Source organism: Pseudorasbora parva, chromosome 3, assembly GCF_024679245.1.
Source record: "Pseudorasbora parva isolate DD20220531a chromosome 3, ASM2467924v1, whole genome shotgun sequence".
NCBI lineage: Eukaryota > Metazoa > Chordata > Actinopteri > Cypriniformes > Gobionidae > Pseudorasbora > Pseudorasbora parva.
Window position 1 is genome coordinate 1,290,831 of NC_090174.1, and position 14,239 is coordinate 1,305,069.

General features: G+C 41.6%; 1 protein-coding gene across 1 annotated transcript in view; it reads right to left on the minus strand.

Annotated features, from left to right (window-relative positions):
* nup214 (nucleoporin 214) overlaps positions 1–14,239 on the minus strand; it is a 153,016-nt gene that overhangs the window by 38,219 nt on the left and 100,558 nt on the right. Inside the window, exons 21-24 of the mRNA XM_067437547.1 lie at positions 8,767–8,850; positions 7,982–8,251; positions 7,301–7,462; positions 2,466–2,568 (exon numbers count right to left, since the gene is read on the minus strand). Coding sequence (XP_067293648.1) covers positions 2,466–2,568; positions 7,301–7,462; positions 7,982–8,251; positions 8,767–8,850 — 619 coding nt within the window. The remainder of the gene's footprint in view (positions 1–2,465; positions 2,569–7,300; positions 7,463–7,981; positions 8,252–8,766; positions 8,851–14,239) is intronic.

A 14,239-nucleotide genomic window follows, 5' to 3' on the forward strand; every position in this document is an offset into this window, starting at 1 on the left:
TAGGCTAATATAATGAATATATAGGCTAATATAGTGGATATATAGGCTAATATAGTGAATATATAGGCTAATATAATGGATATATGGGCTAATATAGTGAATATATAGGCTAATATAGTGAATATATAGGCTAATATAATGGATATATAGGCTAATATAATGAATATATAGGCTAATATAATGGATATATAGGCTAATATAGTGAATATATAGGCTAATATAATGAATATATAGGCTAATATAATGAATATATAGGCTAATATAATGGATATATAGGCTAATATAATGAATATATAGGCTAATATAATGGATATATAGGCTAATATAGTGAATATATAGGCTAATATAATGAATATATAGGCTAATATAGTGAATATATAGGCTAATATAGTGAATATATAGGCTAATATAGTGAATATATAGGCTAATATAGTGAATATATAGGCTAATATAATGGATATATAGGCTAATATAATGAATATATAGGCTAATATAGTGAATATATAGGCTAATATAGTGAATATATAGGCTAATATAATGAATATATAGGCTAATATAATGGATATATAGGCTAATATAGTGAAGATATAGGCTAATATAGTGAAGATATAGGCTAATATAGTGAATATATAGGCTAATATAATGGATATATAGGCTAATATAATGGATATATAGGCTAATATAATGAATATATAGGCTAATATAATGGATATATAGGCTAATATAATGAATATATAGGCTAATATAGTGAATATATAGGCTAATATAATGAATATATAGGCTAATATAGTGAATATATAGGCTAATATAATGGATATATAGGCTAATATAATGAATATATAGGCTAATATAGTGAATATATAGGCTAATATAATGGATATATAGGCTAATATAATGAATATCTATATAATATATAATGAAATATATATATTTCTAATGATCCTTAAGACATTGATTGGCATGTTCAGGTGTGTTTGATAAGGGTTGGAGCTAAACTCTGCACCGCATTGGCCCTCCAGGGTAAGATTTGGATAGCCCTGTATTGAGGTATAGAGTTGATTTCTCTGGTGAACTCTCAGCTGTAGACACTGAAGGACTTCTGAGGTAAATGTGATGCTCATTGTTCTCCAGCTGTTTTATTGACGTCTCTCCGCCGTTGAGACATTGATTGAGCGATTACACTTCATATGATGCGCTTCAGTTATTATGTTTCCTCAACGCAGCTTCAGATGCTCATTCATGTTTATTCATTGATTATGACGATCAAGTTCACTCGTCTATACAGTGATCAGTCACGCCACATTAAACGTGTTTGTTTTCAATTCTCGTTCGTGACTGCGCACACAAACAAACCCGGAAGAGAAGCCAATGCTGAATAAAGTCGTAGTTTTTGTTATTTTTGGACCCAAATGTATTTTGGATGCTTCAAGAGACTCTAATTAAAGGTGCACTATGCAGCTTTTGTCCACTGGAGGGCGCCTATGCAAAACAAATGCGTAGTTTGATGACGCAAAGTGTGAGCGCAGTATCTTGGGAGATGTGGTCTTCTCATCACAGCCGGTGAAAAATAGGACTCGGGCAGAAATCACGTTCATGCATGCGGTTATTAACGTTACTGTAGTCTAAAGCAGAGCAGGACCGAGTGTTATGGACCTGAGCAAAGCTGCTGGAGCGATTGTTAAACAAATACCCGCCTTGCGAATACCGGGACTTTTATTATGACGGGACGGGACTCATTTGCCGGGCGCCTGCACAGATCCGCTCTTCCGGTTATGATTTTGAGGTAATGGAGCTCTGTTTATCATATTAGATACATTTAAGTGTGTTCAAAACGATGTTATGACGTTACTCCGTGCGTTCAGTTGTTCACACTGCTAAGAGTAAAGCGCTCCTGCCAAATAAAAGCCGAAACCGAGGGTAACGCAGATATGACGCGATTGACAGGCGACTCTCTCAAATGCAATGCTGCAACGTCCCTGTCCTCAGTTAAAATAGCAATTTTCTCACAATTTACAAATAGTTGGAAACATCTGGGATATTGTAGGTACTCAACTGAACAAAATATATAACACCGGCCTAGTGGTTTTTGGATATTTTACTGCAGAAATACTACATAGTGCACCTTTAACCCACTGATGTCTCATATGGACTACTGTGATGATGTTTTTATTCCCTTTCTGGACATGGACAGTATAGTGTGCATACACTTGCATACGCTCTCGGACTAAATATAAAATATCTTAAACTGTGTGTGAAGATGAACGGAGGTCTTACGGGTGTGGAGCGACATTAGGGGGAGGAGTTAATGATGTCGATTTCATTTTTGGGGGAACTAACTCTTAAACTGTTAAAGACACACGTGTACCGTACTGGAAGCCCTGTACCGAAATGGTTCAGTACGAATGCGTGTACCGTTACACCCATAGTGTGAAGACAATAAATCTACCCCATAATCCCCCTCTCACCTGATGACGGTGGACACCGGTATGGGCGGCCCTTTATCCTTCAGCTCCTGCACATTCACCACCTGAGGAACCGTCTTGAGCGTGGACTCGGTCAAAGAGGCTCCTGCAAATGACAAACACACTCAGATGTGCTCGTGAAAGCATACGCTGATGTTAAATTAATACAGTCACATTTCTGATCAACTCTGTGTGCACGTGTTCCACAGCCTTCAATGTGAGCGCAGGAACAGTCAATAATAACTTAATTTACCAGTTATTGTTATATAATGCTGTCAATGATACAACACAACGAACGACCCAAATGATGATACATAAAGCTCAGATTAAACACTCAATGGTGCTTTACTAAACTGATTTTATGAGCTTGTATTAATAGAGACACTAGATTGCCAAAAGTGTTGTGACGCCTGCCTTTACACATGAGCTTTAATACCATCCCATTGTTAACCCGTGGGGTTTAATATGGAGTCAGTCCACCCTCTCTAACAGCTCCAGCTCTTCTGGGAAGGCTTTCCTCAAGGTTTAGGAGTGTGTTTATGGGGATTTTTGCCCATTCTTCTAGAAGCTCATTTGTGAGGTCAGGCACTGATGTTGGACGAGAAGGCCTGGCTCTCAGTCTCATCTCTAATTCATCCCAAAGCTGTTCTATCGGGTTGAGCTCAGGACTCTGTGCAGGCCAGTCCAGTTCCTCCACACCAAACTCCTCATCCATGTCTTTATGGAGCGACGCTTTGTGCACTGGAGCGCAGTCATGCTGGGACAGGAAGGGGCCGTCCACAAACTGATCCCACAAAGATGGGAGCATGAAATTGTCCAAAATGTCTCGGTGAAGCATTAAGAGTTCCTTTCACTGGAACTAAGAGGCTAAGCCCAACCTCAGAAAAACATCCCCACCCCATAATAACCCCTCCACCAAACTTTACACTTGGCACAATGCAGTCAGCCGAGTCCCGTTCTCCTGGCAACCGCTAAACCCAGACTCGTCCATGGGATTGTCAGACTGAAGCGTGATTGGTCGCTCAGAGAACACGTCACACTGCTCTAGAGTCCAGTGGCGGCTGCTTTACTCCACTGCATCCCACGCTTTGCATTGCTCTTGGTGATGTAAGGCTTGGATGAGCTGCTTGGCCATGGAAACCCATTCCTTGAAGCTCTCTACGCTGTTCTTGAGCTCATTTGAAGGCCAAAGAAGTCTGGAGGTCTGGAGCTGTTGACTCTGCAGAAAGTTGGAGACTTCTGCGCACTGTGACCCTCAGCTTGCGCTGACCCCGCTCTGGGATTTAAGAGCTGAGTTGCTGTTGTTCCCAATGGCTTCCACTTTGTCATAATCCCACTAACATATATATTTAGTAAATGGACTACATTTATGTGTGTCTTGCTCAAGGACACCTCGACACTTGGTCAGGTGGAACCGGGGATCGAACCACCAACCTTTCGTTGGTGGACAATCTACATGAACCACTGAGCCACTGCCGGGGACATCGCCCCCCAGTAGTGAGGAAATGTCAGGAATGGCCTTATTGCACAGGTGTCAGCCTATCACGGCCCCACGCTTGAGTTCACTGAGCTCCTGAGAGCGACCCATTCTTTCACTAATGTGTGTAGAAGCGTCTGCAGGCCGAGAGCTGGAGTTATACACCTGTGGACATGAAGAGACTGAACACCTGAACTCAGGGATCTGGAGGAGCGGCACAATACTTTTGGTGATATAGTGCATGTCACATGGAGTCAATGATGCAATACATCTAATGTTCCTCAATTGTGACTACATCGTACTGGATAACGTCAGCTCAGATTAAACACTCAATGGTGTTTTACTAAACCAACGTTATGAGTTGGATTTAAAGAGATACATAGAAGTGTAAAAAGCTTAAATTCATGATCATATTGCACTTTTACTTTTATCTATTAAAACAAAACATCAATCAATATATTTCTGTAATACTTCTGTAAAACGTTTGTAAACATTTATTTTTCTACCCTAAATATATAAAAAATGTATTATTAGTAATAATATCCGTTGCTGAGGACTTCATATGGACAACTTTAAAGGAGATTGTCTCAATATTTCGATTTTTTGCACCCTCAGATTTCCAAATATTGTCCTAACCTAAGAAACCATAGTAGATATTATTTATTCAGCTTTCAGATGACGTATAAATCTCAAAAATGTACCCTTATGACTGGTTTTGTGTGTTCTGTAGTGTATTATAACAGTAAATTGAAGGGAAAACATGTCGGTTTAACAGTTCAGATCTGCACTTTTTTTACTTCGTCTTGTTTTAGTTCAAACATCTAAAAATTCTTACAACAAGAAGTATTTACTAGACAAGCAAAAGTAATTGTCTTGTTTTGGGAAGAAATAACTAAAAATTAAGAGAGTTTTTGATTTAAATAAGAGAAATAATCTGCCAATGGGGTGAGAAAAATAATCTTAATTCAAACGGAAAACAAGATTATTTATCTCACTCATTGGCAGATTATTTATCTTATTTTAAGCAAAAACTCTCTAATTTTGAGATATGTTTTCCCAAAACAAGACAATAATTTTTTTTACTTGTCTAGTCAATGTTTGTTAATGTAAGAATATTTAGATATTTAGACTAGAAACGAGACAAAAATACTAAGAAATGCATTTTTTGCAGTGTTATATGACATCTGTCGCCCCCTAGTGTAAACAGAAGCACTTACACTAATAAACAGATATCTGATGGAAATGCATCATAAAGACTTCTGATCAGATTAAAGATGTTAAAATGAAAATCTGAAGTGTGTATTCTTATGTTGTGTTCCAGGCAAACCCGCAACCTGTGTTTTTCTGACCTTCAACGCGTGAAAGTTCACCAGAACGGGCGTTAAACCTGTGAAATCGAACTAGATCGATGTTCTCCCAGTTACAAATTCTGACGTCACATAACCCGCGAAACAACAATGGATGCGTGCTAAGGATGCGTGTTCATGGAAGTCATACATTGGAAACCTAATCGTTTATTAAAATAAGGTATTGCTCTAAAGTTATTTATCCGCAAATGCTATGCATTATCAGCAGCTTTTCTAGCGTTAGCTAATTTTCAGTCCATTGAGTGCAAGAATAAATTGCTCTTCTTATTTAGTATTTTTGTCTTGTTTCCAGTCCAGATATCTAAATATTCTAAAATCAAGATGCATTTACTAGATAAGTAAAATCACAAGATATTTTTGCTTGTTTTCTGGGGAAAAATATAAAAATGTGAGCTTTTCAATTCTTTTCAATCAGTCGTTGCTTAAAACAGGCAAAATGATCTGCCAATGGGGTGAGAAAAATACTCTCATTTCTGTTTGGAAACAAGAAACAAGATTTCAATCAGAAATAAGATTATTTTTCTCACGTGTTTGGAGTCGGGGTCGGGGTTTGGAGTCGTGAGTCGGGGTTTGGAGTCGTGAGTCGGGGTTTGGAGTCGTGGGTCGGGGTTTGGAGTCGGGGTCGGGGGTTTGGAGTCGTGAGTCGGGGTTTGGAGTCGTGAGTCGGGGTTTGGAGTCGTGAGTCGGGGTTTGGAGTCGTGAGTCGGGGTTTGGAGTCGTGAGTCGGGGTTTGGAGTCGGGGTTTGGAGTCGTGAGTCGGGGTTTGGAGTCGTGAGTCGGGGTTTGGAGTCGTGAGTCGGGGTTTGGAGTCGTGGGTCGGGGTTTGGAGTCGTGGGTCGGGGTTTGGAGTCGTGGGTCGGGGTTTGGAGTCGTGGGTCGGGGTTTGGAGTCGTGAGTCGGGGTTTGGAGTCGTGAGTCGGGGTTTGGAGTCGGGGTCGGGGTTTGGAGTCGTGGGTCGGGGGTTTGGAGTCGGGGTCGGGGTTTGGAGTCGTGAGTCGGGGTTTGGAGTCGTGAGTCGGGGTTTGGAGTCGTGAGTCGGGGTTTGGAGTCGGGGTCGGGGTTTGGAGTCGTGGGTCGGGGGTTTGGAGTCGGGGTCGGGGTTTGGAGTCGTGAGTCGGGGTTTGGAGTCGTGAGTCGGGGTTTGGAGTCGGGGTCGGGGTTTGGAGTCGTGAGTCGGGGTTTGGAGTCGTGAGTCGGGGTTTGGAGTCGGGGTCGGGGTTTGGAGTCGTGAGTCGGGGTTTGGAGTCGTGAGTCGGGGTTTGGAGTCGTGGGTCGGGGGTTTGGAGTCGGGGTCGGGGTTTGGAGTCGTGAGTCGGGGTTTGGAGTCGTGAGTCGGGGTTTGGAGTCGTGGGTCGGGGTTTGGAGTCGTGAGTCGGGGTTTGGAGTCGGGGTCGGGGTTTGGAGTCGTGGGTCGGGGGTTTGGAGTCGGGGTCGGGGTTTGGAGTCGGGGTCGGGGTTTGGAGTCGTGGGTCGGGGTTTGGAGTCGTGGGTCGGGGTTTGGAGTCGTGAGTCGGGGTTTGGAGTCGTGGGTCGGGGTTTGGAGTCGTGAGTCGGGGTTTGGGGTCGTGGGTCGGGGTTTGGGGTCGTGGGTCGGGGTGTGGGGTCGTGGGTCGGGGTTTGGGGTCGTGAGTCGGGGTTTGGGGTCGTGGGTCGGGGTTTGGGGTCGTGGGTCGGGGTTTGGGGTCGTGGGTCGGGGTTTGGAGTCGTGGGTCGGGGTTTGGAGTCGTGGGTCGGGGTTTGGAGTCGTGGGTCGGGGGTTTGGAGTCGTGGGTCGGGGTTTGGGGTCGTGGGTCGGGGTTTGGAGTCGTGGGTCGGGGGTTGGAGTCGTGGGTCGGGGTTTGGAGTCGTGGGTCGGGGTTTGGAGTCGTGGGTCGGGGTTTGGGGTCGTGGGTCGGGGTTTGGAGTCGTGGGTCGGGGTTTGGGGTCATAACTTATAGGTTTAAAAACCTGCCTGGAACGCAGCATAACGCTGGCTGGTAAACGTTTGTTTGTACCTGGTTTCTGGCTGGTCATGTGTCTGTTGAGGGCGGCTCTTCCTGCAGCCTGAGGGGCGGGGACTGTAGTGGGCGTGGCCTTCTCTGTGGGCGGAGCTCCGTGCTTCACTGTTTTTGTGGCTAGCATTGTGCTGTCGGCACTGTCCATGTTTATCTTCGGAGCTGCAACGCATTCAAGAGACAATAAACGACCAAGAACACTGCAAAAAATGCTCTTATTTAGTATTTTTGTCTCGTTTCCAGTCCAAATATCTAAAAATTCTTAAATCAAGATGCATTTACTTGATCAGTAAATTGACATAAGATATTTATTCTTGTTTTCTGGGCAAAAATATAAAAATGAAGTGAGTTTTTGCTTAAAACAGGCAAAATTATCTGCCAATGGGGTGAGGAGAAAAATAATCTTATTTCTGTTTGGGACGGAAACAAAAAACAAGATTTCAATCAGAAACAAGATTATGTTTCTCCTCACCCCATTGGCAGATCATTTTGCCTGTTTTAAGCAAAAAATAATTTTCATTTTATTTGCAACAACAATAAAAAAAAAAATGTTTTATTTATCTAGTAAATGCATCTTGATTTAAGATTTGTTAGATATTTAGACTAGAAACAAGACTTTTTTTAGACTTTTTTTGCAGTGAACAGGTATTTTATGTGTGTTTTGATGACCGCGAGCCTCACCGGCGCTCATGACGGGGCCGCTCTGGACTCTGCTGAACAAGCTGGTCTGCATGCCGAAGCCCGGCTGTATGGAGGGAGTTCGGACCACAGCGGGATGTCTCGGGACCGGGAGCTCCAGAACCGGGACCGCGGGCTCCAGCTCGTCCTCCTCCTCCGCCATCGCCAGCCGGTCCTCGGGCTCCAGAGGCTGAGACAGAGACGAGCTGGAGCTCTCCTCATCCAGATCCTCATAGAACTGAGGAGACAGGAAGGCCGACCGCGACAGGTTGGCTGAGACACGGAGAGATCACGGTGAATACATGGTTAGAACCAGAACAATAATTAGAAGGTACGGTAAGTGCTATTCAAAACCATTTTACAAAACGGACTCGGACTTCTACTTAAAATAAGCAAAAATAATCTGCCAATGGGGTAAGAAAAATAATCTTAATTCAAACAGAAAACAAGATTATTGAGCATACCCCACTGGAAGATTATTTTGCTTAATTTAAGCAAAAACTCTCTTCTTTTTAAGTTATTTTCTCCCAAAACAAGATAATTTTTACTTGTCTTGTAAATGTTTCTTAATATAAGAATTTGTATATACTTTGACTAGAAAGACTAAGACAAAAATACTAAGTAAGAAAGGCATTTTTTGCCATTATGTGAATAATATGTAGTCAGTTCTAGTCTGACAATTTCCTTTATTTTGGGAATGTGATTACATAATCTAGATGACATTATGAGATGCTATCCAGCACCAAATACGAGACACATGTAGAGGAGCACACGCGTGTTCAACGTACCTGGAGCTGTGGAGCGCACCGGTGGAGTCTGTCTCTTTGACAGGAAGTTCCTCAGCTGAGACTGTTTGGCCGGGGTCATTTTAGCTACACACACACACACACACACACGCACATGCACGGCAAGTTTATTTATATAGCACATTTCATACACAATGGCAATTCAAAGTGCTTAACATAGAAATTTATTAAAATAGTGATAACATATGCATAAGAAGTACGGAATAATTGACGATGGGCCGTTTAATTATTTGAAAAATAATGCACACCCGAGGTGGCGATGTGGTCAAGTCAATTTTTCGAATAATTCAACGGCCCGGAGTCAATTATTAATAATAATAATAATACATTTTATTTATAATGCGCTTTTCTTAAACCCAAAGCGCTACAGTAAAATAACAATAATACAACCATAGCAATACAACAAATGATTAAAGAAAAAACGTTTTAAACAAATGTGTCTTAATCAACTTTTTAAAATGACCCAGCGTTGGTGCATTTCTGATGGGCAGAGGAAGCTCATTCCATAGCTTTGGGGCTTTGTATGAAAAGGCTCTTTCCCCCATGGTCTTTAGCTTACATGAAGGCTGACAAAGTGATAGAGAGTCAGCAGAGCGAAGAGAGCGTGATGGAGTATAAGGACTGATGAGGTCGCAAAGATACTCAGGTGCAGTCCCATGAAGTGCCTTGAACATTAAAATAAGAATTTTAAAATCAATTCTCATATTTATGGGAAGCCAGTGCAATTGTGAAAGAACAGGTGTAATGTGTTCACGAGGAGAAGTACGAGTGAGCACACGAGCGGCAGAGTTTTGAATATACTGAAGCTTGTTCAACGATTTAGCTGGAAGACCAGAGAATAAGGCATTACAGTAATCTAACCTAGTTGTAATAAAGGCTAGCCTGACAAGCCTGACCCACATCAAGATGTTTGGTCTGGAAACTCACCATTGACAGCTCAATCCGAGGGGCGGATAAACGGTTGTCTTTCAAACTCCCTCTGCACGCGATAGGATAGCGCTACACCAACCAGAGCAACGAAGGTGAAGCAGAGCTCGCTGACAGATTAAACATTCACCGTATCCGGTCGGCTAAACTCCGAACACATCTTCCCTTCTTCAGAATGACTTCAGTGCCGTTCTTTGTTCTTTTCTCAGAGAAAAGCTGAACTCAAGTCTTCCAGAGTCACGGTCAAAACTGATTCGAAAGACCGCCGTTCGCCAGCTTCTGTGTTTACTAGAAGCGCAAACGCAACTCGGCCGTCGTCATTATGGCCCCGTCCGCCGACTCTAAACACGATGTGATTGGCCCGTCCAGATTCTGAGGAATACAGCTCAGATGGGTATTGAGAGTTCCTAGACGACACTTGCGGGCAGATTAAATTTGCTGCCGCTAGGGTGCGTCTAGATTTCTAGGCTAAATAAAATCATGTATAAGCTTTTCTGTGTCTGCAAAAGAGAGAAAAGGTCTCAGTCGAGCTATATTTCTCAGATGGAAAAATGCAGTTTTGGAGATGTGTTTTATGTGTGCTTCAAATGTTAATTGTGGATCTAAAATCACACCAAGATTTCTCACGTGTGAAGTAGGGATTATCATGCATGAATCAACAATCAAACTGATCTGCTCGGCTTTACGATTATTCCCCTTAAGGCCTTTGCACACTGAGTCCGTAATTCGCATGCGAAATTTACACACATCAAAAAAAATAATCCGACCTCACGTTATGTCAACCACGCTTGCACACTGACTCCGAAACTTTCGTACGTCAAAAAAAATTCCGAAAAAGGTTATTTTTCTGCATTTTCACATCTGTAGAAACACATTTTAAGAGACGTTTTGACAACTCAGAGCCACCATAGATATTATTCTAGCAAAAATACTACAAATATTATTATATCACATCTATAATTATAGCACATCAAGTCTCTGTAAAGCTGTGTGTGTGTGTGTGTGTGTGTGTGTGTGTGTGTGTGTGTGTGTGTGTGTGTGTGTGTGTGTGTGTGTGTGTGTGTGTGAGAGAGATCGGATCCATACTGCCAGTCTCTGTTTGGGATCAATTGATTCACGGAAATTCGTGGTCTTCTTCTTTTAATATGTGGCTCCAGTATCGCTAGCAAAGCATCAAACTGAGACGTCACTGTCTTGTTTTGCGTTTCCAGTGAGGAAGGAACCTTTATACTGCGGTTAGCACACCTCAAGACATCGATCCGATGATATATTTAAAGGCATTCGTCCGGTTTTTGTACTTAAATCGCTATTGTGAGTAGGACTATTTCTTCTGCGTCTCATCCAACGGCTCTTTTGCTAGTTACGAAACCGTTGATATCAATCTACTGCAGTTATTAATGAAGTTATTAGAACGAGAGAGAGAGCCTTTAAGTTGCTTTATGTAGTTGTTGTTTTTTTAGTCCTGTAATGTCCGTTATTACAGTTAACTATGCGGAGTGATCTGGAACTGTAGTGCGGTCAGGAGAGCGGCCTGGAACTACTTTCGCTGTGCGTTTCCCAGAATATAATTGCACACCTCAGAGCGTTCATCAGCCATCAGTTCATCAGATTCAAGCATTCAACGGCCCCGTAGTATCAACATATATATCGTTTATATAAATAAGAATACCATGTGTAAAGATTAAAAATAGAAGCAAGGATAACAAGCAGCCATTATCGGGGCCAAGCGCAAAGAAGAAGACAAGACATGCCAGCATGGCTGGAAGTCTCAAGCCAACTGCAACAATGAGCCATTAAGGACCTATTAAGTTGATTTTAGGCAAAATAGCAGTCAAATTTTAAATACAGTCAATAATAATGGTTTAATGGTTTATCACTTTCGACCAATAGGTGTCACTGTTACGAAACTGATGTGGTTTAGTCAGATTGAGATGACAATGACACATGCAAAGTTTGGTGTCAATATGTCAAAGCATTGCAGAGATACAGCCTCAAGAGTAATTTTTGCATCATGGCTCAACTCTGTTGCAGTGGTATATGAAAACTGTTTTGTCTATCAATCCGAAATCCATAACTATTTGTCAGCATGGTCTGAAGACGATACGGATCAATTTTGGTGAAAATCGGACAAACGGTCTAGGATGAGTTTGAAAAAGTAGATTTTTAACAAATAACAAGATGGAGCACAGATATGTTTGCAAAATATGGCAAAATTGGTATCTATCTTCTCGGCATGAGCCAATGAATGTATTATGACCAGTCTCATTACAATAGGCTAATTTAATCAAAAGTTATTAGCATTTTTGTACATTTTATTACAACTTTTGACCACAAGGTGGCGCTGCCCCGAAACTTTTTGAATATCTTCGGGACATAGAGCGGAAGACACATACCGAGTTTTGTAATGATACACTAGTGCATTCTTAAATTATAGCATTAGCATTTTAAACCGTAATACTGCATTGAAGTCAATGGGAATTTCATGTTTTGTTTTATTATAGCGCCACCAAGAGGCACAATCCCACCAATTTTTTTATGTGTCCTCGTAGTGAGCCCATACATATGTGTGTCAAGTTTGGTGAAAATATTTCATTTTGTTTTGGAGTTATAGACATTTATATGAAAAAACACGTAAAAAATGACTGACACCTGACTTTGATTGGATTTTACTACCCCTTACTATCAATATTTTGACATTTGGGCATTAGCGTATGGCTATCGACCTATGTTTCCGAACTTCTGAGGCTGGTTTCGTCTCGATCGGACTAGCGGTTTTGAAGATATCAGCAAATGTTTTTTAAGCGCTAAATTACAACGCTGCGCAAACCATATGCCGAAACTGGGCATGTCTTGTATCGTTGGACTCGGCAAGGATTCAGGAGCCCAAAAAAGCTACTCCCATCAAAATTTTTCACTCACACCCAAAGTTATAAGCGTTTGAAAAAAAAGAATTATCCACTAGGTGGCGCTGTTTCGAAACTTCTCAGGCTACTTCAGGGCATCGTGGTGATGACCCATACCAAGTTTCGTAACAATCCGTTCATGCGTTCATAAAATACAGCATTTTTGCACATAATTCAAAATGGCCGACATCCAAAATGGCCGACATGGTAAAATTGGATATCAGTCGACTCGGCATGACGCCCTGAATCTAATGAGACCAATTTTATGATTTTTGGATAAACGGTTCAGAAGTTATAAGCCAAAATATGCATTTTTCGTATCTCCGGACCAGTAGGTGGCGCTGCGCCGAAACGCTGCATGTTGCTTCAGGTCATGCTTGTGATGACATGTACCAAGTTTGGTTTGAATACGATAAAGCGTTGTGGAGATATAGCCTTTAGTGTGTTTTTGCAACCTCTATGTAAAATTTGTTTGTGCGTTTATTGAAAACGATTGGACGAATCAACTTAAATTCCATAACTTTTTGTCAGCATGCTATGAAGATGATCTGTTTCAATTTTCATGAAAATCGGAGCAACGGCCTAGGAGGAGTTAGAAAAAGTAGGTTTTTCAGAAAATTCAAAATGGCGGGAAAATTTGCATACCGGAAAATGACATCATAGGGTGAAATCGAATCGGCTTGAGCCAAGGAATCCGATGAAAAAAGAATTTTGTTTCTAGCCCTTAGGGGTCAAAAGTTATAAGCATAAATATGAGTGAAACTTTGGACAGGTGGTGGCGCTAGAGAGATTGAGTTAGAGGCACCAAATTTGCTATAGTGACAGCTCAGACTGGCCTCTATGAGTGTGCCAAATTTCACAACTTTTTACCATACGGTTCTATGGGCTGCCAGAGACTCCTATGGCGGAAGAAGAAGCAGAATAATAAATATAGCTGCAAGCAGCCATTATCGGGGCCAAGCGCAAAGAAGAAGACAAGACATGCCAGCATGGCTGGAAGTCTCAAGCCAACTGCAACAATGAGCCATTAAGGACCTATTAAGTTGATTTTAGGCAAAATAGCAGTCAAATTTTAAATACAGTCAATAATAATGGTTTAATGGTTTATCACTTTCGACCAATAGGTGTCACTGTTACGAAACTGATGTGGTTTAGTCAGATTGAGATGACAATGACACATGCAAAGTTTGGTGTCAATATGTCAAAGCATTGCAGAGATACAGCCTCAAGAGTAATTTTTGCATCATGGCTCAACTCTGTTGCAGTGGTATATGAAAACTGTTTTGTCTATCAATCCGAAATCCATAAGTATTTGTCAGCATGGTCTGAAGACGATACGGATCAATTTTGGTGAAAATCGGACAAACGGTCTAGGATGAGTTTGAAAAAGTAGATTTTTAACAAATAACAAGATGGAGCACAGATATGTTTGCAAAATATGGCAAAATTGGTATCTATCTTCTCGGCATGAGCCAATGAATGTATTATGACCAGTCTCATTACAATAGGCTAATTTAATCAAAAGTTATTAGCATTTTTGTACATTTTATTACAACTTTTGACCACAAGGTGGCGCTGCCCCGAAACTTTTTGAATATCTTCGGGACATAGAGCGGAAGACACAT